We start from the raw sequence: 25,569 nt of genomic DNA, 5'->3' as shown, positions 1-25,569 counted from the left end.
ACTTGTAGAGCGTTTATTAATTTAGATCCGCGCAAAAACATGTATAGCGCTCATTTCATACACGTTATGAAAATGTCTGTCGGGCGGTCTTTTAATGGAAAATTAATACTTCCGCGTTGATATCTAAACCGGAGAACCTCCAACACCCCTGAAAATCCATATTCTAATGTGACATGATATACACCATTCTAGTAAACACATTTTGAATAACGGGTATTTTGTGGAGGATCTGAAAAAAAAGACTTCTAAACAGAAATTTCGGAGCTTGGGTTTACAGCGGAGAGTGGGGCGGGGTCGGTCTTCGAGCGGGAGGGTAGGCCGGGAGAGCTTCGGCGCGCATGCGGTGCTCGGTGGCGCGCCGATTACGGTGTCTGGACTCCGAGGGTACTTGTTCCTGTATTCAAGTTAAGGTCACTGTAAGAAGTTTGTTAAAACACCAGACGATATGCAGGATTCTAGTATGATTCCTCAGGCTCGTTCCATTTGAATACCCTACACAAGGAAGCCATTGACCTGACATCCGGTCTACCGTTGTTTGGCCGGGACGTCTTCGGGACGAAAGGGTTTGCCGCCCCGGGGTAATATTTGGCACCCGGTAGTAGTTTTACGTGGTCGGAGTTCAATTGTTCCCCGTGTATCGTTGTGGCCGATTGAACTTACTGCATAGCGGACTAGCCTTGGCACACTATTCACTCTATTTGGCCGATTTCTACTATTTTCCCAGCGATCAGCGGAGCCTGGTAGAACCTAGTTTTTGGCTACAACAGTTTGCGACAGGGCCAGTAGGATGCCCTCGTGGCGATTTTGAGTGGACACGATGTGTTTGTTTTTACCTTGTTTTTACGTTGGACTTCCGACGGGGGCCGCTAAAACATTTTGTTTTCAGGCCATACCGTCCTTCCTCAACTCACCCGACTCTCTTGTCCATCATTGCCTTAAAAATGGGCCTCTCTTGCCTCAAAATGCACCCAAAAGACAAGTTTGGCTATCAAAATTCAACAAAGCAAAATGTTTATTTTCCCGCTCGATCGCTGCAGATTGACCGCACAGTAACGCAAATATCGCGTTAACAATGATCATATTACATTTTGTTACAAAAAAGAATCAGCTTTAGACCATTTTTTAACAATGAAAAAATGTTGTTTCCTTTATATTTCAGCAAGAAAATACCGAGAATACAAGCATCTCAATAAAGAATATAATTTTTATATGTTTTGCTGGCGCCCCTACTTGACCTTTGACACAGCCGGCTTCCCTACATGGGCTACAATCACGCCCGGCCGCGCCCCACTGGGCTAAGAAGCCAAACAACAGCGGAAATCTGTACGTCATCCAGCCACGAGCTCACTTCGCACATACTTGATAATGAGTTTAAAATGTAAACATACCAGAGATTACTTCTGATTGCATTTACAAGAGCGTCGGTAGATGCTGGAGATGAAAAGTTTGAAAGGTGATGCATTATTTCCTGAGAAATGGCGGTAAATGCATATATTTTTGTTTCGTCTTGTGGAGCGCGAAATAAAAGTATGGTGGACATTTTGTTTCACATAAAATCACATTATCAGCTAGGGCACCGGCAAATGTGAAATTATGTGAAACGTTTTCACATAAAATAACATTCTCACGATTATGTGAAAAAATGTGATTTGAATTTCACATAATTTCACATTTGACTCCTTGCAGTTTTCGGAGGAAAATCGCTTCACATTTCTTCACATTTTTTCACATTTCACATTCACATTTTTTTGGTCATGTTTTAGGGTTGTGCGATTTCACATAATGGTTTCACATTTTTCAAAGGGTCACATTTTTTCACATATAATAACATTTCGCGATTCACATTTTGAAAAAAAATCACATTTTGTGTTTCACATATTTTTGATTGGATTCACATAATGTCACATTTTCTTGGAATTTTGCCGAAAATTCACATAATTTTCACATTTATGCACCTAGTAGTGTAAACTAAACATGTATGTGATAGCACAGGTCCCTCTATAACGTCACATTGTCATTTCTAAATACACGAAAATAGAAATTTCCACCATAAAAGTTCTTCATTCATAAGCAAGCTGTGGTGTTTATCGGGCTCAAATGTGGCCGCCCATTTCAGATGTGAGGTGAAAGTTCGTCGTGTTAAGTCTTGAAGCCTGTTGGGAAGCCTCGTAATTCGTAATCAGCTGTGAGAATTTAGCGTAATTCGTAATCGGCGGCGAAAACGTTGCGTAATTCGTAATCACTACTCCCCCATGCAGGCCCTCTTCTATGCGACTAGCACCTTTCAAATCTGAGACATGTGACATGAAAATTGCAGTCACAGGTCTGATGTCACTTAGATTTACATTTATGACAAGCAATTACAAAATACCATCTTATTTCATTTCTTAAAATAGATTTTCGTACTATTTGTACTCCTGACCCAAACAGTACATTTTCTATACTCATTTTGACTGCAGTTTCGACCACAAAGACACAATAACATAGGAACGGTGATTACCCTGCCTTGATATGCCATATCAATTTCACCCGGACACACATCTCAGGTCTCTGCATACATAAACAACTACTAGAACACACAAACAAGACCTAACATGCAAGTCACGTTAGAGACACTAAAATGTCTAGATTTTAGACACGCTGCTACTTCCAATGTCGTTCAGTCTAGTACAGACTAGGACATGGTACTGCGTAGAAAAAACAGTTCAAAGGGTTCAAAATAGCTCAGATTTAAAGAAAGAAGTTCAACGTTCAATGACAATCTATTAAAGTACTCATTTACATATGACGTTTACATACTAGTTCCACCTGTTCTTAGATACTAATTCACAGTTGCTGTTCAAATATAACGGATGCTGTCTTAAACATCTGACGCTGTCAGAGACGATAAATCTAAACCTGCTTATCATAAGAATAACAGGAAGGCAATTGCTGTCACAAATTGATGTTATTTTCAAGTATGTACAATAGATTAGTCTTATAGAAACCTGATCTACATAGTAAAGATTTGCTGAATTAACCATCATGCAACCAAATATTTTTTCAACCAAAATGTCGAAAGGGAACCCATTGTTGTTCACACCATACGTCAGTAGAAGACAAGCTTTCTCTGCTGATCAGATCATGACGTCTTTAAAATAAAAGCGAATCAGAACACGTGTAATCATTGCAAAGACTTGAAAGAGAGGTTAAGCTACTAACATCCCTCTCAGATACAATATGATGTAAGATGAACTTGGTATGCTGTCGGCCTCCTTTCATTTCATTTGGCAAGTTGATTTTAAAGTTGTGAAACTAATTGCATTAGAGTAGATGAGCAGAAGTACTAGATAAAAAGGAGATCACCTTTATCTTGTCTTACGAAATAACAAGGACTACAATCCTTGTAGGATCTGTGCTGTCCGAGTTTCACCAATGTCGATGAGAACATGTGTAATTATTGCAAAGAGAGGTGAAGCTACTAACACCCCTCTCAGATACAATATAATGTTAGATGAACTTGATAAGTTATCGGCTTCCTTTAATTTCATTTGGTGACGTAATTTTAAAGTTGTGAAACTAATTGTATTATTGTAGCAGAACTACTAGTTAAAAAGTAGGTCACTAAATCAACCTTTTCTTCTTTTCTTACGAAATAACAAGGACTACAATCCTCCTAGGTTCTCTGCTGTCCGAGTTTCACCAATGTCGATGAGTGCCTGCTTCAGGACACGTAGAGTAGCTTTCCTTCCCTCCCCGTTTCTCCACCTCTCCAGCATTTCCCTGCACCTGCTGTCCTGGTCCGGCTTAAAGTCTCGGATCACGTCGATTGTGTTCTTGTTGAACCCCAACTTCCGGGCCAGGTCGTCCCACCTGGCACTGGCTTCTTTGATTATTACGTCATCAAAGTGTTCCTCCTGCACGTCAGCGACAACTGGAACAAACATAAATCAATGTCATTGCGACTCTGGCAAAAAAAAGTTACCTTCATTATGAAATTTACGTGGTAAGGAAGGAAGAACAAAACTAGAACACACAGAGTATGGTATACCGAATAATAGATTCTTCATTTTTGTTCTTTTACATCTTCTTCTTCCTATTCCAAGACATTAGTATCCGTCTTCCAAATATTTTGTTGCAATTTACAGATTTTATTTTCTCATTTCGCAGCTGCTTTGTACGATTTACAGCATTAAAACTTATTTTAAACGGACGAATGTGCGCCGATGTCATCCATATAATCACATCAACATGGTCTTACCTTTCGTAGTCTCATTTCGCGTGCTCGTTGTTTTCAGTTCATCTGCAACATGCCGGTGGTCCGCTTTCTTCAAAATCTCCACAAACTCCTCGGTCTTACAAGAGCCCTTCTGAGCCAGGAGCTCCAGCAGAGCCTCGGCCTTGCCTGGCGTGGTTGTTTTGCTCATGACGATCTGCTTGTCGGGAAAATCTAGAAATCGCCTCTCGATGAAGTGCGGAATCAGTTTTTCAACTTGCAGTCTCTTCGTGAGAAGGGTGTAGTTGTTTCTAATCAAGTCTTCTATAGTTTCTACGGATTTTGTGGGAGTAAAAGGAAGTGTTAACATTGCACTGTTAATGAATGTTAAACTAATCTAGCCATAAACTCAACTTACAATGGACAAAAGTTGCGAATGGTTGAACACTATTTAAAAGGTCAACCATGCACAACATACTCTTCAACTTGTCCTTTTCTGTTCTGTTCGTTCGCTATCATTCCAAAAATCATGTCAGTTAGAGTCTAGAGTTCCGCGACCTAAATATTGATATCTTCGTCAAATGATGTTAACATCTTCGAGTGACGTATTACCATTCTTGCGGTAAGGGTAAAGTTCTTCTTTGGCAGTCCAGTCTGTAAAGTTAGGGGTGGTATAAACCAACAACACACCAATGGTGAAACTAAGAAGATGTCAATAATAGTTCGTAATCTTACCAGCCATGTTGTACAGAGCTCAATTCGGATGTGTTACGGAATAGGTGCGTCACCAGGCATTGGGAATACCTAAGGCAGATGATGAAATCAGAACAATACATCAATTTCACAGAATGTAGATAACAGGAATTTATACAAAGGCATAATGTGTGGTAACCTAAATGACCGTTCAGGCTCTCAAGGCTTACACAAATTGCGCATGGCTGAACGGTAAAGGTACTACAGTGGCACATGCCCTCCTGACGGTCTCTGATATTTTGTGAGGTTCCCTTTCCTTCATGGACAATGTAATCTACAACGCATAATTTACAGTAACATCGTTAGAATGTTTGCTAAAACCACAAGGAACGCTGTTTACTCAGTCTACACATTCAGCCAGTTAAGGTTCTAAACAGTAAGCACTTTGCATAAGTTAACGTTTTGCAAAACACCACAACAACCAAAGAAGGGGCCTAGTCTGTGTAGCAAGAATTTGCACTGCCCAGGGCTCTAGGATCCTATTGAAGCCAATGTTTAGAAGCGCTACGTTAGCCCTGTGTGTGCGCATAAACCGGTGCTTTGTTTACCAGCCCCCACCCCCCTCAACAAAAACGGCTACTACATGTACCTTAGCTTCTTCATGTTATCAGAGGCTAGACCAATACGACTGCCTTACCCAAGTTCTTCCCAAGTGGTTCTACATATACACTGTTTCTTCAAGAAAGGGATGTTTTTGTGGCCGGGACTTGAAGTTGACTTCAGTCGTCGTAGGGCCAGTCGTGCCCGCCCCTTCCTGCTGGCCCCAGGTTGTTACCTGGCTACTCAGATAACCCTTGACTTTTGTTGACGTCAGTGCAGGGTGTAAAGGTCACGCGACAGGTATAAATAGGTAACACTACACCTGCGTGTTTTTGTCACGTCAGGTGAGTTTACCTTGTCACAGCGACGGCTTCCAAGAAGCCCCCTTCATGGAATTTATATCTATCTCGGAGACGTATAAGCAATTAGCATAATCATATACATCTGTGAATAGTTGATAAAAAAAGTTCTTAGTACACAACCAAGGATGTTTTCCTTGACACAACCAAGTGTGTCTATTTTTAGTCGATGTTTCGGTGAATGTCTTCATTAATCACGTTTCGGACCGCATGGTTAATACTGGCTAATTTGTTGGCACAGAAACAAATGTTTGTATCTGTACCAACAAGTATGGTTGGATTCTATGTGCATATATGGAAAGAGCTCAATGACATAAGCAATCCTACAATTGCTTAGCTAGGGAGATATAAAGAAGAACTAATCAGAAGTAGATATTGGGCACCGTTGCATGGTCAGTTGGTATGTCGTCGGCCGTGACGTTGCAAATGATATTTCAGAAGGTCCTTTCAAGGCCTTCTTCATTATTACTTAACGTTATAAATAATGAACCTTTCTTTATATGACAGCAGGTTTTAAGAAATACTGGCGTTTGTTGTAGCCAAATGATTTCTTGTCGGTTGCTGAAAATACACAATGTCTTCTTAGATTACGATCAACACCTTTTAGATTATCCTTCGTAATGAAAATTGTTTCATGACGATCATTTGTTGGTATCAAGTCATAAAATGCTGCAAAGCTTGAAACCTACTTGGAACCATTGTTAATTTTTATCTCCATGAAAATGGAGATATTGTTTTGGGTGTGTTTGTGTGTCTGTCTGTTTGCCTGTTTGTCTGTTTGTGTTTCCGGACTACTGTAGTCAGCATAACTCAAGAACCTCTTGATGGATTACGATGATATTTGGTATGTGGGCAGGTGCTATGAAGCCAAAATTCAAGGTCGATTTTGGGCCCCCTGGTATGTGACCTTGGTACTGCAGCATCCTTGACCTGGACGTGCTATGGTCTTGATTTTTTGCTGGCAGATAGCTTGTGGTAAAATAAAGACGTGGTGTGGGTTTGGACCTCCTGGCAGCTTGCTCTGGAACTGCAGGGGCGTTATCGTGAAAATCTTCTAAGGATAATAACTGAACAAAGGAACGACGGATTTCCATGATATTTACTTTGTACCTACTATTAGTATACATGTAGCTTAGACAGAGATGTACACAATGAAGTGCAAATTATGTTAAGACTTAATTTGCATAGCTAATGAGGAAAATCTATATTTGCAGTGTTTTCCATAATCAGACTCAAATATATGTAACTTATGTAGTTTATTGAAAGTGGATCATCAACAGATACCAATTATGCAAATAAATTCCTAATTTGCATAATTAATGCAAAACACAATATCTCATCTAATTGGAAAATTATAGGACTGTCAATATGATACTTAGTATGCAGGTAGCTTAGACAGAGATATACGTAATGAAGTGCAAATTATGCCAATTGTGACTTAATTTGCATAGATAATTAGGAAAATCTATATTTGCAGTGTTTTCCATCATCAGACTCAAATACATGTAACAATTGTAGTTTATGGAAAGTGGAGCATCAACAGATGCCAATTATGCAGATAAATTCCTAATTTGCATAATTAATGCAAAAACACCATAATTCATCTCATTGGAAAATTATAGGACTGTCAATATTGCAACATGTGTAAGTTAGATAAAGGTGTTCATGACCAAGCATATATTATGCAAATGTGTAAGTCATTTGCATGAATAGAATTGTTCATGGAGATATGAGGTCGTGGAACTCTTGTTTTAACTTTTTTTGATAGACCTTGATTAACTTCCACAATAAAGACGTCAAATGTATTTGGTCAAAGCTTCTTTTATTTCTGAGAGAAATGCACATTACTCACATGGTGTGATTGTTATATCTTATCTCTCGTATTACTAAAATTCGAACGGTTTGACTAGACAAGATGTTTGTTACTCCGACTTTGGTAACGCTATAATGGCTGAAGTTATAAATTCTATAAGTATAAAGCTGAAATGCCTCATTTTGAACACAATATGATAAATAGCATTAACATCTATGATGACAGCTAAGACTAAATTTGCACACACATTCATCTTTTGTATCTCAATGAATTTCAATGTCTATCCTTGAAGTTGACATTTGGTCCAGGAGTAAACCGCGCTTATTTAACCAACGGCTGACAATTACCCGTCTGACCTGCATGCTATCTGATATTAATTCCTTCGTTGAATAGGTGCATATAGTTGCAAATCTGAGATACGTGACATGAAAATTTTAGTTGCAGGTCTGATGTCAATTGGATTTACATTTATGACAAGCAATTACAAAAATACCATCTTATTCTCATTCTTATTCTTAAAAAAATATTTTCGTACTATTTGTACTCCTAACCCAAATAGTACATTTTCTATACTCATTATGCCTGCAGTTTCGACCACAAAGACCCAATAACATAGGAACGGTGATTACCCTGCCTTGATATGCCATATCAATTTCACCCGGACACACATCTCAGGTTTCTGCATACATGTACATGTACATGTAAAACTACTCGAACACACAAACAAGACCCAACATGCAAGTAACGTTAGAGACACTAAAATGTCTAGATTTTAGACACGCTGCTACTTCCAATGTCGTTCAGTCTAGTACAGACTAGGACATGGTACTGCGTAGAAAAAACAGTTCAAAAGGTTCAAAATAGCTCAGATTTAAAGAAAGAAGTTCAACGTTCAATGACAATCTATTAAAGTACTCATTTACATATGACGTTTACATACTAGTTCCACCTGTTCTTAGATACTAATTCACAGTTGCTGTTCAAATATAACGGATGCTGTCTTAAACATCTGACGCTGTCAGAGACGATAAATCTAAACCTGCTTATCATAAGAATAACAGGAAGTCAATTGCTGTCACAAATTGATGTTATTTTCAAGTATGTACAATAGATTAGTCTTATAGAAACCTGATCTACATAGTAGAGATTTGCTGAATTAACCATCATGCAACCAAATATTTTTTCAACCAAAATGTCGAAAGGGAACCCATTGTTGTTCACACCATACGTCAGTAGAAGACAAGCTTTCTCTGCTGATCAGATCATGACGTCTTTAAAATAAAAGCGAATCAGAACACGTGTAATCATTGCAAAGACTTGAAAGAGAGGTTAAGCTACTAACATCCCTCTCAGATACAATATGATGTAAGATGAACTTGGTATGCTGTCGGCCTCCTTTCATTTCATTTGGCAAGTTGATTTTAAAGTTGTGAAACTAATTGCATTAGAGTAGATGAGCAGAAGTACTAGATAAAAAGGAGATCACCTTTATCTTGTCTTACGAAATAACAAGGACTACAATCCTCCTAGGTTCTGTGCTGTCCGAGTTTCACCAATGTCGATGAGTGCCTGCTGCAGAGCCTGTAGAGTAGCTTCCCGTCCCTCCCTGTTACTCCACCTCTCCAGCATTTCCCTGCACCTGCTGTCCTGGTCCGGCTTCAAGTCTCGGATCACGTCGATTGTGTTCTTGTTGAACCCCAACTTCCGGGCCAGGTCGTCCCACCTGGCACTGGCTTCTTTGATTACGTCATCAAAGTGTTCCTCTTGCACGTCAACTGGAACAAACATAAATCAATGTCATTACAACTTAGGGTAATATTGAAATACAATTAGCGACAAAAATCTCCCTTTGAAGTTTGTACGTCAAATATATGTGATTTTCAACAATCAATTTATATGTGAATTATCAAGAATAGGGTAGATATTTTTAGTACCTTTTGCACCTGAGTGTGTGTTCACGCCACTTGGCCCTGCTCCATCGTCTTGGTGAGGACATTTTGTCTTCTTTACCGGCCCTGGAGAGAGTGGTGGGCAAGAGACAAATCTTTTTCGAAATTTTGACATGATGTTGCCACCTTACCGTACGTATAAAGAAAAAGCAAAAGGGTACCAAAAAAACACGTAAGAAGCTTCCTTCCAATAGATTTCTTTATCGGGCTCACTTTATTTATGCTACCATGACCACTGCAAGACTTTGGTGATTTCTTTTACATCGCAGCATCTAGTCATTAGTTATTTTAGTGAATGCGCTCAATGGCAACTGAGCAGTAACGGATGTAAGCATAAGTATAGGTTTTCCTAGCCTTCGACGTTGCTCGTCAGTGCGTCAATCGCCTGAGGCGTCTTTGTGCGTAATGACTATGTAATACTGACATTAGAAAATTGGCCGTGAACCCCAAGATATTTGTTGTTGTTTTAAGATCATCATCATCTACTAGTGGCGAGGATGCACGGGACCAATTCTCTCCATTTATCCCGGTCCTGCTTCTCTCATAATAAAGCGGACAGTTTGTTTTAAAGATTATGTCTCATTCCTGACTAAAAGCAAAAAGCAGTACAAATATCCTGTACCTAACTCTAACGTGGGCCCTTGATGAGATTCTCCATCAGCACCTTCTGACACCAAAACGCCACTGTCGATGTCTTCTGCCGCGGCGGGACGCACCGATGCACCTGATACAGATAATGTTACAGTACTATGATGTGGGGAATCGTTGTCGTAAAGCATGACATGAAGTAAGAATATAACGGGGGGCGCCCGAACATCGACGCGCCCTAACATCGCACGGATTTTTTACTGATCTTATTTTGCATAAGTACGCCGTGTTTGTGTCCAATAACTAAGCTGATAAGGAAGGTAAATAACCCAAGTTCATGCACATGATTGTCATTTACATTCAAAACATATGTGTACATATTCATTTCTTGTTTTGTCGAAAAGTAGTATTTTGACAATAATGATGGTAGCGCTAAGTAGAGGGTCACTGCGTAGCTAGACGGCCCGGCACCTAAATATACGACCTGTGCCAAGCAGATACATAAGTCACACAGCTATCATACACATAAGAAAAATAACTTCATAAAACACTAAAAATTTGGGTCTTTAAGTGTTTGTTGAGAAGAAAACCGACCAAAGAAAAACAACGTAAACATTGCTGTCGTCTGACGACGTTGTTTTCCCGCCATTTTTGGGGGCCGCGATCGTGGCGAAACGATTCAACGCACAGTTTTCTTACGCTCTAACATGTGATTGGTACCGTCTATGAAAAGGAAACTGAATACAGAGATGGCGAAGATATTTCCCAATAAGTAGACGGAGTATTGTTGATGTCAGCGGTGTCGTTTATTCGTAATGATTTCGTAAGTCGGGCCGTATTCAATACGTACGTCGGGCCGCGTAGTAGCCTATTTCCCGTGGAAACATGAACTGGGATGCGCTAGATATAGCCCTTCTCACATGACGTGAGAAGTGCACACAGTCAAAATTTTCCGGTCAAAAGAAAGCTAGAATATAGCAGACTTCAAGCCTAATTTACATTTCCCTAACTTCATCACTAACTTCCGAAGAGAGCAAAATTACCAAAGCGTAGGAAGTTAGGCACATCTGGCGTAGCACTAAATCAGAAGGTACATTCGTGAAAATGTCTCACAGCGTCTTCCGCATGTAACGCGGAGCATGAAGGGCCCATGAACAGTATGAATACATTTTTTGTCCAAGTATGGTCTTTAGATGAATGTGTTCAAAATTCATTCATTAAAACATGACCATTCTCTGGCAACCAGCAATATGGAGCGCCGTGAGTTCCAGCGCGTAAAAAAACGTCCGATATTTGGGCACCCCCCGTTACGTAACGTAACGTAACACTAGCAAGTGAGATATTAGAATTCGTTGGCCTTGGCAACAAAAATAACGCTTATCCTGTTGGTCTGAAAATGTAACAAACTTGTTCACACTAGTTGATCTTGTAATAGATTAAACTCAACCATGACATGGTATTTATGTAACGATATGATAGGTAAGTAATCAACTCTTTGTACTTATCACCCAAAACGGCAAATCAAATCACACTACACTCTTTGGCAATTTACAATGGCAAATATCTTAAAAGACCTGTCTCTGAACTATATCAGAGAATTTCAGGTAAAAACTAGAAGAGCTAGCTTTTTAATTCTATCGTTTAAGTAGAACGAAATGTACTCACTAGGTATAGCATTGCCTCTCTGAAACAGGAAACACACAGAATGTTTAACTTATTCTATAAAAATGATAACGAATGGTGAGTAAAAATTGTGTTATAATGAAGCAACTATTAAGCGAAATCTAGCCTTCGCCAAAATAATAACACACGCCCGGAAGTCGGTAAAGGCTACGTTTGGGGTTTTTTGGGGGGGGGAGGTGCGGGGTTAAACCTTACCTCCTTGAAAACGAACTGACATACAGTTCTCTCCTGAGTTGTCCTGACGACTACTTCACCTTTAAGGCGCTTTCCACGGGGCCTATCCAACAGCATTTGAACGTTTTGACCATTTCCATCACAGCAGTGTGTGGCCCGTAGTTCCATAGCCTCGGTCTTCGTTTGGCCTCCATGAACATCAACAGCAACATGTATTTTATCTCCATGATAAAGATCGAATCTTGCATCGTTCTTTCCACATCTGCAGAAGTTCTGGAGATACTCCTCTGTTTCTACACTCTGGTCTCTGCAGACAACGTGGAATTCCGCGTCCTCTACGTCGGGCTCGACGTACGCTGCAAACGAACAATTCAAAGTTCTTGAACACAGCGCATCCACCATCCACTTTCCTGCTCTGATTGCCAAGTCTACTGGAGCCCACACAATATCCAGAGGACTGAAGGTCTGAAGGGAAATGGATATTCTGTCCGGATGTATATGGTGTATGGTCGAAGCTGTGATATCTGTCCAGCCTTCTCCGTCGTGATGCTTTAGTAGAAGACACCCCATCCCTTCAGAACCAGAAGGCCGCCACGTCTCTAGCTCTACGGGTCCACTCAGCTGTGCACCGTGTAGGTTGACATCAACAGCGGGGGAGAACAGCACCTGATCCAGTAGCTCCCGTGGACATGCGTCCTTACCCAGGGACCAGGGGTAGCCGGAGATCCAGTTGACGCCTTCAGGACCCCTCAATATGCCGGGAACGTCCACGGTTGAGACGGTAATCATCGTTTCTTGCTGAAGGGCACCTGGTGGTACAACAAGCTTGACAAAACCGGGAATCTCCACTTCTCCGCCCGCTGGTCCTACTGAAGCCTCTCTTGTCCTCGGGTACTGGAACTCGTCTGGAACTCCTAAGAAAATGTTTATATCAACATTTGCTGATCCACTGTTATAGTCAACTACTACTTTTTTTAGGTTTAAAAATGTTTAAATGGTCAAGGTAATTATCATGAAGAAATGACAATGTGGACAGAGTCTACCGGGTGCTTTCAAGAACATAGAAAGACAGCTGCTGATCGCGCGTTGCAATCAAAGTGAACAATGGTCGTTCAGATGACGCCATGTTCCATGCAAGAATCTCGGTCTACAAAATTGCAACAGTTCCATCGATGTTTTGATCTTTTCCATTGGTCTCGCTAATATTTTTGTTCAAAGCTGCCATTGTTTTATCTCAGATAAGGTAAACATTCATTCTTTTTGTGACACATCCTAACGCTACTCTGATAAACGTCAAACCAACCTGGAATGTCTCGCATGATAAGAGGAAAGCTGATCCCAGCCGCCATCATGTCCTTCTCCAGCACTCCAAGGTCACCTAAGGAACGAAAGACGTTCATTTGATAATATTGTAAAACCGCTGATCATTCTTATAAACCTTCAACCTGGAAACCATTCCACGTTTTGTAGGAAGGTTAGACACGGAGTCGACCGTAAGTGGGGGATGTAATTGTGAATTGGCTTCTTAAATTCGAGAACGCTTCAACCTGAAGCCTGGTTTTAGACATGCACTATACGTGCCATTTTACAACGCTGTGTAAGAGAGAAGCCAGTACCCACCAGTTCTGAAACACCCAGTCTTCTCCATTGCCCTCTTCAGGTCTTGTGGAGTCTTGATCTCTGGAATATCGTCTTGACTAGTACGCGCTGACCACGCCCGCAGAAGTAGTCTTACATCTGTCTCGTCCAGCCTACTGAAGATGCTTTCCAGTACTAGCCGAAAATCTACAGAGGATGACAGGTAAGATAAGTGGCGAATGTTGGGCACAGTGTGTTTCCTGTCCGTTTGAAAATTGAATTTCTATCTGTCCTTCTTACAACGATCTAATTACTGTTCATGTTTGAAATTCATTTCAAAATTATAATCATTGAAAAAAATTCAAGTAGTATGTCGATGCTTGAAACTCACCCCTTTCTACATCGGTCATGACCTGGAAAAGATTGGGGGAAATACGTTAGAAACCTTGAAACACTCACATAGGAGTCAATTCATGAAGAAAGTAAGGCATTTGGTTGGCGTGAATAAGTCATAGATACCTTCTGAATGATTTCCTGTAGCTTCGTTTCTGACACTTCCCTCCCCTCCATTTGGATCTCCACACGCTCCATGTTGGCAAGAACGGGAGACCGCTGCTGGAGCACCCGGACCATCCGCTCTTTGTTCTTATCTTGCATCGGGTACAGAAGGATGGGCAGCAGCAGCTTCTCGTTCCGAACTGGGAACTCGTAGTCGAGGTGTGACCAGTGCTTCTGATCTAGGGCGTCTGGCGTGATGACTAGAATAGCCATTCTGTTGTTCGTGTTGAGCAGGTGTTCCACTGTTTTCTCCGTGATGGAGTCAGCAGACGTGATGGTCTCCGTGTGGCAAGGCACACCTGCGTCTAAAGCGGCTGTCTGGAGAGGGAGGACGAACTTGTCGGTGTAGTCGCCTGTGTGGAGGATGACAAGCTCTTTTCCTGCAAGAAGTTGAGGAATAATATTCTTAATCATGAATGGATTTACTTTGTTTGTTTGAACCTTTGTTTATTCATGATATATTTGCAGGGTTTCTTCTGTGTAATACATAGCACAATTTGATCTACACTGTTATAAATATAGCGATTCACCTTTTCAAATAACGTTAACGGATTATGGACATTGTTGAAGAAGCGGTTCAATGAATATTACCCAGTTATAGTCTCACAGACATGAGAAGACTAGTTGACGGCGTACCTCGTTTCTCTCTCAAGAAGAGATCCACAAACTCCGGGCAGCACATCTCCACCGCGGCTCCCAGCTGGTAACGATTTTCTACCATCTTCACCATGTCCCGGACCCGCTCTGCAGGTGTCAGCTGGCTCCTGGTGAGGTCACACTGGTCCAGTGTCAGCCCTCCTCCCTGCTCCATAGTGTCCAACACGGGGCCGATCGTGCGCATCCCAACAATGCTTCTAGGGTCTGCTGTCGGCTCAATGATCACGGGTCCGTCTCCTCCTGAGTTTTCTGAGCAGTTACATATTTATATCATTACAAATTGCGTCAGAAATATCACGTAAGGTATAGCAGCACAATAACACATGTTCTGGCAATGTGTGGGTACACATATGCTGCATCAAAAGTGGCCATAACGACTTCTTCATGAGCAATTCTTAATGCAATCTAAGAAAAAGAAGAAGTGTTTTGCCTCTTGCCTGCATCCCCCCAACTCCACCCCCTCACCCCCGCGCCCGTTGCAAAACGCTAAAATATGGCAACGACCGTTTGCGAAGATTGAGAAGATCAACATCATGCAGAATCATTTTGTTTCCATCAGGGCAAAGATGATGGTGAATCACTAGAATGCTCATCTAGCTTCAGACAATAGATTTAGAGGTAACTTCCTATATCCTGCATGTTGAAATGGAATCTGCTTGATAGAATTACCTGTTCGGTGTGACTTCGAGCTGCCATTCATCCAAATAACACGAAACGCCGACGGTATTCTGGTAAAGAAACAGTTGCATTAAAAAAATCAATTTCAGCTTCTAATCTTGCCATGTTTCATAATGCAACGTACTAGAGAGGTTTGTTTTCTATCAGACATGCTTCAAATCACATTTTTACTTCTGTTACTTACTTTTTTGCTTGCTTTTTTTGCAAAGACCTCTAAAATACATACACAGCTGTCTGTTTAAAATGGAACCTAGTGTACATAATCGGACTCGAAGATAAAGCTACATAGTAATTTTGGCTACGCCTCATTTGAAATATATACAGACGACCAAAGGTGACGTATAGAAATATATGCATTGCCCTATCGGCTATTTTTTCCATAACGTTTCTTACCCTGAATCCTGTTCCACTGACCCGTCATCTGTCTGCAATGCCAGGAAGTCAGGTTCACCTCCGTCCTCTCGTGTAGCACAGCACAGCTCGTACTGGATACAGGGGATCCACTTCTCTTTGATCTCGAACAGGGCGCTGCTGAGGAACTTCCTGACACGCAGACCTTCTGTGAAGACGTTAGAAGACGACAGAAGCTCCACCTTCAAGTAGTGGTCGACCTTCGTGATGACAAACGCTTGCTTCTCATCGTCCGTAGGGAAGTGAGCACACCCGGCAAACACGCAGGACTCTCGCAGTCCGAACCTGCGCACACATAAGGCCTGTAGACGGCAGAACATGCCGCTGGGTAGAAATCTCTCACTGAACACGAAGTAGAGCGCCTGTGGACAAATATACATGTTGCCGGGATATAGCTTTGCGTTGTCTCTCTCGCAGCTGAGGAGTGCAGGCACGAAATAAATCTCTTCCTGTTGGGCTTCGTCACTGACATCACCTACTGGCGTGGCGTTACAGAGCAGATAGAACTTCTCCATCAGCACCTTCAGGAAGGACTTGTGTCGCATCAGCAATGGTTTCTCGAGTTGGCGGTCCTTTTTCTCCCAGATCCTTGTCAGCAACTCGTCGCTGAGCACTCCTTCCTGCTCCAGCCTCCTCCACATCTTCCTCACCTCTGGATTCGTCTGCCTGTCCTCCTGGTACTGAGGAATTGTGATGATGGTCTTAAAGACGTCAATCATCACCTGTGGTTGTAGGGTGACGTCATCGCGGAGACTGGGCTCGTTAAAGAAGATGACGTCACCACGATCGTGGAGGAAGGTGAGAACCAAAGCGAGGCTGTGCCTGTCTGTGATGCTGATGTCAGGATCCCGGGCCAGGTCAGCTATTTCCTGAAACTTGCAGAACCGGTCCCCCTCTTTCCTCTTGGTCTTCAGTTTTGAGTTGAGATGAAGCCATGGGATCGGGATTCTCTCGCCCATGTGTGGCAGGCCACTCGCCACCTGTCGTATGTAGTCTCGAATCTCGTCAACTGTTGCGTCCTCTGTGGTGTTGTCCACTGCAAATATTTCTGGCATGACTAGTGGTCCTGCTGCCTTTTCCTTGATGTGGCTCCGGATCTCTTCTTTGTATTTCTCAATGTATTCCTGTAATGTTATTTGGAATTTAATATACTAATTGTTACATACAGATGCTTGTCACTGAAATGCACAATGCATAGAATATAGAACAATAAAAGTGATAGATGACATATGGTTGAATTATACCTATTTGGCTGTTTTAGTCCACAGCAAGTATAAAGAAGAAAACATCCGATATGAAAATTATCTACCTCAGAGACCTTGTCCTTGCGCGTGAGGACGATGATGACCGGAGGCCGTCCTGTGTGTGACTGAGTGTGAGAGTGAACTGTGTTGAGCCAGTGGTCCAGGTAGTCTGAGGAAAAAGACAATAATAAATACGCGCTTCCGTCAAAGTGTAATGAAAATATTTTGCTACACTATCATTATTATGTGAGTTATGAGCTATCAAACGTATTGCTATAAATTCTTCAGACCAAAAAATATGTCTTCCTCCTTGTAAGATAATCAGTAGTATTATTCGATCAATACAGTAAGTAATATATTTTTCAAGACCGGAGTGAACAGGGCGATTTTAAACTAACAGAATTAGGACGCACCCCCTCCGGATCTAAGGTTGTCCACAGACGCCATGTAGTCGAGATCCGGTACAGGGTCTGACAGTTTCTGCAGCAGAGACATGACGAGGATGTAGACTCCCCGGTGGGTGATGAAGCAGTGGTGGGTCCCGTAATAAGTCGCCTGGCCGCCAAAATCCCAGAAGGACAAACGTGGATGTTCAGCGGTTCCAAGCTCATCTTCCGTGATACCTGCCTTTATCATTCTCGCAGCGTTTTCAGCAACGTGTTCCGGCATTAGTGACTCTGGTCTTTCTGACGCGTATTTCGGGTGTACCGAAATGTCAACAACTTTCTCCCGCTTCCTAGTAGTTGCGGTTGACTGCGTTTTCCCCCCTTGTGAAGGTCGATCCTTTTCCCGATCTGCAGGGACAACTAATATAGAAGGCAGACAGAACTTTTGGTTGTTTGTTAGATTTGAACACCAAGTTCTATGAATTACTGCTAAACTTAAAGCATTCCGAGTCCCTCTTACGCTGGAGAAGTTACACGAGTAGTATAGTAGGTGGCTGCAGACCGCTACCAGTTGCTTTACTATTACGTATTTTGTCAGCCTGGTCCGTTTTGCATACCGCTGGTTCGTATTATAGCAAAGCTCATGCACATTTGTATTGGGCAGTTTTAACATAGCGAAGAATTAAGCAGAAAGTGTTACACCTGCACCAAGATATTGCAATATCATTTTCTTTCAGACAATTCTTTAAACACCTAATCCCTGTCTACTATGATTATACCCTAATCTTTCCCAATTTTTACAGACCATGTGGCCTCCTGCCAAAGTAACTGAAAATTGACATCTTTTGTGTCTCTGTTTTCCTTTTCTGTCAAGAGGAGTAAAATGTATATTCATCTTCAATGCTTGAAGGCAAATATGTAATTTCTAAGAATGTAAGAAAGAAAGCATCACATGTGGAAATTCCGATATCACCCGCTGATGGCTCAGTCTTCTGCTGTATCCGGAGCAAAGGTCCAGCCAAGTCATCTATCTCCTCTGTAGTGAAAACGAGGAATTGTGCAAATCAATACTTACATTTCGGACAACCTTTGCAATCAACGCCAGGGAAAATGTCTACAACCGACAAGAATGTAAGAGACTGGCCCATCGAACCTTTTGACTTCTTCCATATCTTGCCCTTGGTTTGCACATCTGAAATGATGTGAATTCCATCCGTGATGGGTTCCACCTCCTCCTCTATGACCGTTTCTCCCATCAGCCTCTTGATGAAGCAGCTCTTCCCCGATCTGTACTGCCCCACCACCGGAATCCGTGTGCTGTGTACAGGCAGCGACCCCTGGCGACAGGCTTCGGCGTACAACCTCGCCATTTCTGGCGTGCGCAGGTCAATGCGAGAAGTGGTCCGCTCTAACACAAATATAGAGTATGTTAGCGAAAAAGTTTAGTTTCATTAATTATTGTGCTCTAAATAACAGCAGACATCATCTTCATATTTCGACACAACCTTGTGCTTAGCCTTAGAAACTTTAACTCTTCTCTTGTTTTGAGCCAAAAATAAGCTATCCCATAGGTAACAATATCTGAGATAGCTATCAATCCCATCATGCATCACATATTGATCTTTTGTGAGGGACTACTAAATAGACCGATCCTGTCGAACACCATATCGAACGAATAGAAGCCCGATAGAACCCCCTGTTCTATTTAGCCCACCTCCGTCAAAAACAGCGTTGGCGGGGCAGAAATGGCGCGTGGAAAGCAGGGTGGGTATATCTGGGACAGGTTTTCCACTGTATTGGTTGAATGCAGGCTCAGAACAAAAACGAATTTAAAAAGAAAATAGATCGGGCACTCAAGGAGAGGAAGCTTGAACCACATGCTGACTTACTACAAAGTCCGCTAGCGCAGAGTTTTGTATCTTCAGTTACTGGTGTGTGAAACTGGTTAACTTGAAAGTAAACAGGGAAGTAAAAGGATGCATTTTAATTCTTAGTTACTTAATACCACGCAGCTGTTATGCATGCAGTCAATACAGTGGGAACCCTGTCACAGATATATGAACCCTGTTTCACACGTGCATCGCCTGCTTCTCAGAAACTGGGCGCTGATGCCCACCGACAAGGGAAAGCTATGCGGCGCATACCGCTTTAACATTGACCGAAAACATTACGCTCTCACCGCAACTACACCTACCCCCTCCTTAAACAACTCTACTCGGTGGATACAGCCTTCAACAAAGAAGACATAGCATTCTTATTTGGCCCGCTCTGAAAGGGTTTCAGTGCCACAAAAGCTAAACCGAAGTCAGTGGCATTATTTTCAACCTTGCCGCGGCGGCCATGTTTGGTCCGTCAAACCCTGTTTTTGACGGAGGTGTTCGAAATCGAACAGGGGGCGTGGCTTTGGGATCGGTCTATTACTAGACAAAGCACAAGCAGTCAGCTGGTTGTCCCCAAACCCAAGCGAGAGATCTTCAGAAGATCGGTAGCCTACCGCGGACCAAATGTCTGGAACAGCCTACCGCGAGACACACGTACGGCTCCGAATCCAAACATGTCTTTTTGTTTTGCCGAAACCTACCCAATCTGACTTCGTTTAAAAGCACCCAGAGCACTTTATGTGGCTTCAAACTCAAATTAAAAAACTCCATTTTTTAGCCATTTCTACACATAGTAAGTTTCAATAACACTATACCATTACATATCGACATTCAAGGAGCAAAGATGCGATGTCGCTGTGTGCTGAGCACTCAAAAAAAATCCAAGCGCTGTCAGCGCCGCCGTTTTTGTTCTCAAATTTTCCGACTTCTTGGAACGTGACGTCCCCTCGCCGGAACTTGCAGAGAACTGACCGTTCCAGTCGAACACAGGAATAACGCACAAGTACATGAGAGACGGACTTGGTAGTAGTTGGCAATGTGTTACGTAAGCTCCGTCCCCTTGAGTGCCCGAGATATTTTCTTTTTCATTTCGTTTTTTTCTTGGGTATTCATGTAGCCAATGCAGTGAGATATCTGTCCCAGATATGCATTGTCATTTCTGCTTGTCATTTCTGTCCCACTAGCGCTGTTTTTGACGGAGGTGTTCCAAATAGAACAGGGGGTTCTATATGGTGTTCGACGGGAACGGTCCATTACCGACGAAAAAACCGTTTTGAGTTCTGTTTCAATCTAATTACACTAGGCGCGTGAAACTAAAGGGGTCATTGTGTAGCTTATTTTCGCGTGGCTTTTGAGCGCTTGTGACATGTAATCATCACGCAAATGTGGTAAACAGTGGCATTAAATGACAATTTCATAAAGATTACATTAACTAGAATATTTCCAATTTTCAAGCCACATAAAATGCTCTGGATGCCTTTAAGAGACTCTTGAAGTAACGGAAATGAAGTAAACGAACGGACACGGACCATGAACCAGCTTTCGCCCTACTTTATGTTATATGTTGTAGAAATTGTATATTGTTGTACCATAAATATGTAATGATACATGTTGGTAGAGTTATTAGGACTCAAATGACTGTGTATCTCTGTTATATTGTATCTGACCCTTACCTCTCCCCTCATGATCATGACCTCATTGAAAAGCGGCCTGCGTGCCGATTTGAGCTTATCATGAATAAACAAAGGTTCAAACAAACAAATGGCTAATTTTTGGTTAATCGGTGGTGAAATTTTACAAACTTACATAAAAAGTCGTCTTTTAGAAAATAACTGCTGATGTTGAGTGTGACTTTAGATGTAGGTATATTCAATCTCTAAATTTTAACAGTAACTTAATTCTCTCCTCATATGTTTGTTCAATCCGTTCGGGGGAGTAGAAAGATCCGACATGGCTTGGTGTTCCAGTAAAATGACCAAGAAAAGCGTGCTATTTTGGGGCTGGGACAAATCACAATCATTTTTGCGACGGTTCAGTCGAATTTAAGATTCATCTAGTTATCTCCATGAAAAATGGAGATATAGTTTTGGGTGTGTCTGTGTGTGTGTGTTTGTTTGTCTGTCTGTCTGTTTGTGTTTCCGCACTACTGTAGTCAGCATAACTCAGGAACCTCTTGATGGATTACGATGATATTTGGTATGTGGGCAGGTGTTGTGAAGCCGAAGTTGTAGGTCGATTTTGGGCCCCCTGGTATGTGACCTTGGTACTGCAGCAGAACTTCCTTTTTTATATTTTTTGACCTGGACGTGCTATGGTCTTGATTTTTGGGTGGCAGATAGCTTGTGATGTAATAAAGAAGTGGTGTCGGTTTGGGCCCCCTAGCAGCTTGCTATGAAATTGCAGTGGCGTTATTGTGAAAATCTTCTAAGGGGAATAACTGAACAAAGGAAAGACGGAGTTCCATCATACTTAGTATGCAGGTAGCTTAGACAGAGATATACATAATGAAGTGCAAATTATGCTAATTGTGACTTTATTTGCGTAGCTAATGAGGAAAATCTATATTTGCAGTGTTTTCCATTATCAGACTCAAATACATGTAACAGGTGTAGTTTATGGAAAGTGGAGCATCAACAGATACCAATTATGCCAATAAATTCCTCATTTGCATAATTAATGCAAAAACACCATAATTAATCTAATTGGAAAATCATAGGACTGTCAATATTGCAACATGTGTAAGTTAGATAAAGGTGTTGATGACCAAGCATATATTATGCAAATGTGTAAGTCATTTGCATGAATAGAATTATTCATGGAGATATGAGGTCGTGGAACTCTTGTTGGTTTGGAGAAGTCGAACTAAATGACCGCCTATCTTTAAAAACATGAACTCGTTTACTAGTAAGGCCATGTTGAGTTGATTATATGGATGACATCCGCGCGCGGATCAATATTCGTCCGTTTCTAAAAATCCAGTATTCAGCCATACTGTAAATCGTAAAAAGCAGTTGCAAAATGAGAAAATACATGCTGTGAATTGTAAAAAAAAATATTTCAGAAAACAAATAATAATGTCGCAGAATGCCGACGTCAATTCCAAAGTCCAAAAAGAAGTTTTGAACGAACAAAAATGAAGAATCTATATTTCGGTCTATCATACTCGGTGTGTTTACTTTAATTTGTTTATCCTTCCTGACTACTCATATTTCATAATGAAGGCAACTTTTTGTTTTGCCAAACTTTTTTTTATTCGCACGCTCGCTTCAGTTTTGGGGTCCCCAGAGGATGTCATCTATATAATCAAATCAATATGGCCTTAATATGGTCGCCTGTGTAACATTTGTTTTACTTTCATTGATTATAGAAACCAAAACCGCACACCTTCTATGCTCTCTGCTGTCCGAGTTTCACCAATGTCGATGAGTGCCTGCTGCAGAGCCTGTAGAGTAGCTTCCCGTCCATTTCTGTTTCTCCACCTCTCCAGCATTTCCCTGCACCTGCGGTCCTGGTCTGGCTCCAAGTCTTGGATCATAACTATATCGTTCCGGCTGAACCCCAGCTTCCCGGCCAGGTCGTCCCACCTGGCACTGACGTCTTTGATGACTTCATCAAAGTATTCCTGCACGTCAACTAGAACAAACATAAATCTCATTACAACTTGAAGATCCAATTCAAAAGATTATAATGATATTGAAATATGACTGGAGTGACACAAATCTCCCTTAAGTTTGTACGTGGATATATTTGACTTTCAACAATCAATGTCCACACTGGTTATATAGCTGAACTTTATATTGTCGACTACCTTTCATCTCATTTGGTAAGGTAATTTTGACAGTCGTGAAACTAATTGTATCAGAGTAGATGTGCCACAGAACTACTAGTAAAAAAGTAGATCATGACCATGTGTGTGTGTCCGTGTGTGTGTGTGTGTGCGTGTGCGTGCGTGTGTGTTTCTGTGTGTCTGTGTTTGTGTGTGTGTCCGTCTGTGTGTGTCTGTATGTGTGTGTGTGTGTGTGTGTGTGTGCGTGCGTGCGAATAGCATTTGAGAAACTGTGGGTGGATTCTAATGATATTTGATAGGTGGGTACGGGTTGGGACAACGAAGATCAAGGTAATAATTAGTCTCCCAGTAGCTTTTTACGGTACTGCAGCGGACCTTCCGGTTTTGATATCTCGTTTTCTTGCCATGCTAGGTTCGTGTTTTTTGCATGATAGCTAGCTCTTGGAGCAGAGAGTAGGTACTGTAGGTTTGGGCCCGCAAGCCGATTTTTATGGAACTGCAGGAGCCGATCGTGCTTCAGACTTTGGAAGAGAAGACTAGTAACTCAAGCAGGGGTTGATGGATCGTCATGATTTTTGGTTTGTAGATAACTTAAGCGATGATTTACATAATACACAAAGTCTGCAAATCCAATTTGTAGTCTCTTCCTCACAACGATCCGTCAACCACTTCTTCTTTTTTTAAGATATCCGTTTCCGCCACAGTACTTTATTCTTAACTGTTGTGCAGTAACAATATCTCGTTACATCCATGTATGTGATCACTGTCTTTTTTTCCAATGATTTCAATTTCACCAGGGTACATAATTCCATCAAGGTACATAACTCCATCAACCCGTCAACCACTTCTTGAGTTAGGCCACAGCAAGTAAATTTTATGGATGACATTCTCTGCAGACTCCAAATTTAGTGCGCCAACGACTGAAAAGACTATCGTTAGAATTGAAAAAAGAACCATGGATACAGGAAACTAGAACTAGATATTTTTCAACTTCATAAGATTATAAAAAAACTAAGTAAACAATGTAAACGAAAATATAAGGCGGAATTATTGTCCAAATTAGAGCATATGAATGAGAAAAAAATCCTAAAGAATTTGGTCATTATTACATTTTCTAGAAAACGAACTTAATGGGAAAACAAACAAAAATTCTACAGACCCCAATATGACAAACACAGAATGAACAGGACAGTTCGAAGGATTGAATAATCTGACAAAACACGCAAATTTTAACACAGGTTTCGAAACCATAATTACTGAACGGTTAGAACAATTCGATAAAAATTCCCATAATTTGATAGATTTTTCTGCAAAAGAAACACTGCAAAAGAAGTTTTAGATTGCATGTAACAATCAAAATCCGGAAAAGCCTGTGGCATGGATTCTATTTCCAACAACATGCTGAACATGGATCAACTTCAAAGCAGCTATGTCTGTCATTAGTTACCCTTTTCAATACTATCCTTACCGAAGGCACATTTCCGTCGAATTGGAACACCAGCATTCTAACTCCAATTTTCAAATCAGGTGACAAGTCCAACGTTGATAATTATAGTGGAATCGCTCTCTCCAGTTGTTTGTCAAAATTGTTTATACTTCTCATGAATACTACTGAACTTTAACTTCACGGTGGCCATGGTGGCGGCAAGTGATTTACAGAAGGGATGTGTGAAGGAATCATAAATAGGTTTTTCACTGTGATGATAAGTTCACGGTCCGGCGGTGACAGTGAAAACAGTGAACTTAAAGTTACAGTGAAAGAAACAAGAACTACCTACAGCTTAGAACTTAGAATGTTGATATCATATGGGCCACAAATGTTCGATATTGCAGTGTTGTAAGTTGAAAGTTGAAAGTGATGATGAAATAGTGCAGTTAATATATATGAATAGAATAAATCTGGCTGGTTGTTGACGTGTTTTTAGGTGTTTTTAGGTGTTTCATTCAATTCAATTTTTATTTTATTTTACCAGGGGACATCTCAGATCTACTGATCTGCTTTTCAGATGACCCTGGGCACAAACATTAAAAATACAATCAGATACAAATATACAGATAACGTTACATGTACAGACATATATCACAGTATTTCAACTTATCCCAGTCAGTTCTTAGCTACAGTCCCGCTACAGTCTGTTTCTAAACGCTGACGTAGTTGCAATGTGCTGTTGGTCTGCAGTGAGTTTGTTCCACAGTAGTGGCCCTTGATACTGCAGGCTCCCCTTGAAGGTTTCCACGTTTGCCTTAGGGGTGTCCAGCATGTGAGGGTCGTAGCTATAGAGCTGCTTCGTGGCAGTGCGTGTCCGAGCTCTGAGCACTGGGGGTGATAGCCATTT

At 41.4% G+C, this 25,569-nt stretch overlaps 2 protein-coding genes across 2 annotated transcripts; both read right to left on the bottom strand.

The window, feature by feature from the left end:
• Nucleotides 1-3,644: 3,644 nt before the first annotated feature.
• LOC136427066 (uncharacterized) lies at nt 3,645-4,937 on the bottom strand. Its single transcript, XM_066415784.1, has 3 exons — nt 4,931-4,937; nt 4,241-4,528; nt 3,645-3,913 (listed from the first exon to the last, which is right to left on the bottom strand). Exons 1-3 carry the CDS (start codon nt 4,935-4,937, stop codon nt 3,645-3,647), a joined length of 564 nt encoding a protein of 187 aa, XP_066271881.1.
• Nucleotides 4,938-9,175: 4,238 nt separating this feature from the next.
• LOC136427065 (uncharacterized) lies at nt 9,176-18,964 on the bottom strand. Its single transcript, XM_066415783.1, has 13 exons — nt 18,720-18,964; nt 17,594-18,602; nt 17,246-17,349; nt 15,919-17,060; nt 15,517-15,575; nt 14,827-15,096; nt 14,152-14,570; nt 13,675-13,915; nt 13,358-13,432; nt 12,076-12,968; nt 11,863-11,881; nt 10,232-10,333; nt 9,176-9,435 (listed from the first exon to the last, which is right to left on the bottom strand). Exons 2-13 carry the CDS (start codon nt 18,237-18,239, stop codon nt 9,176-9,178), a joined length of 4,230 nt encoding a protein of 1,409 aa, XP_066271880.1. The 5' UTR covers nt 18,240-18,602; nt 18,720-18,964.
• Between the last annotated feature and the right edge of the window lie 6,605 nt (nt 18,965-25,569).

Source organism: Branchiostoma lanceolatum, chromosome 2 (genome assembly GCF_035083965.1).
Source record: "Branchiostoma lanceolatum isolate klBraLanc5 chromosome 2, klBraLanc5.hap2, whole genome shotgun sequence".
Taxonomy (NCBI): Eukaryota; Metazoa; Chordata; class Leptocardii; order Amphioxiformes; family Branchiostomatidae; genus Branchiostoma; species Branchiostoma lanceolatum.
The sequence above is the reverse complement of the archived record's forward strand: the minus strand, read 5'-3'. Positions and strand labels throughout refer to the sequence as shown.

Coding starts and splice junctions, on each gene's coding strand:
- LOC136427066 (XM_066415784.1), bottom strand. Junction 3,914..4,240: donor GCGAAATGAGACTACGAAAG/GTAAGACCATGT, acceptor TGTTTGTTCCAG/TTGTCGCTGACGTGCAGGAG.
- LOC136427065 (XM_066415783.1), bottom strand. CDS start 18,239: ATGTTAAAACTGCCCAATACAAATGTGCATGAGCTTTGCTATAATACG. Junction 15,097..15,516: donor CTCGAAGTCACACCGAACAG/GTAATTCTATCA, acceptor GTAACTGCTCAG/AAAACTCAGGAGGAGACGGA. Junction 12,969..13,357: donor TATCATGCGAGACATTCCAG/GTTGGTTTGACG, acceptor ACATTTTCTTAG/GAGTTCCAGACGAGTTCCAG.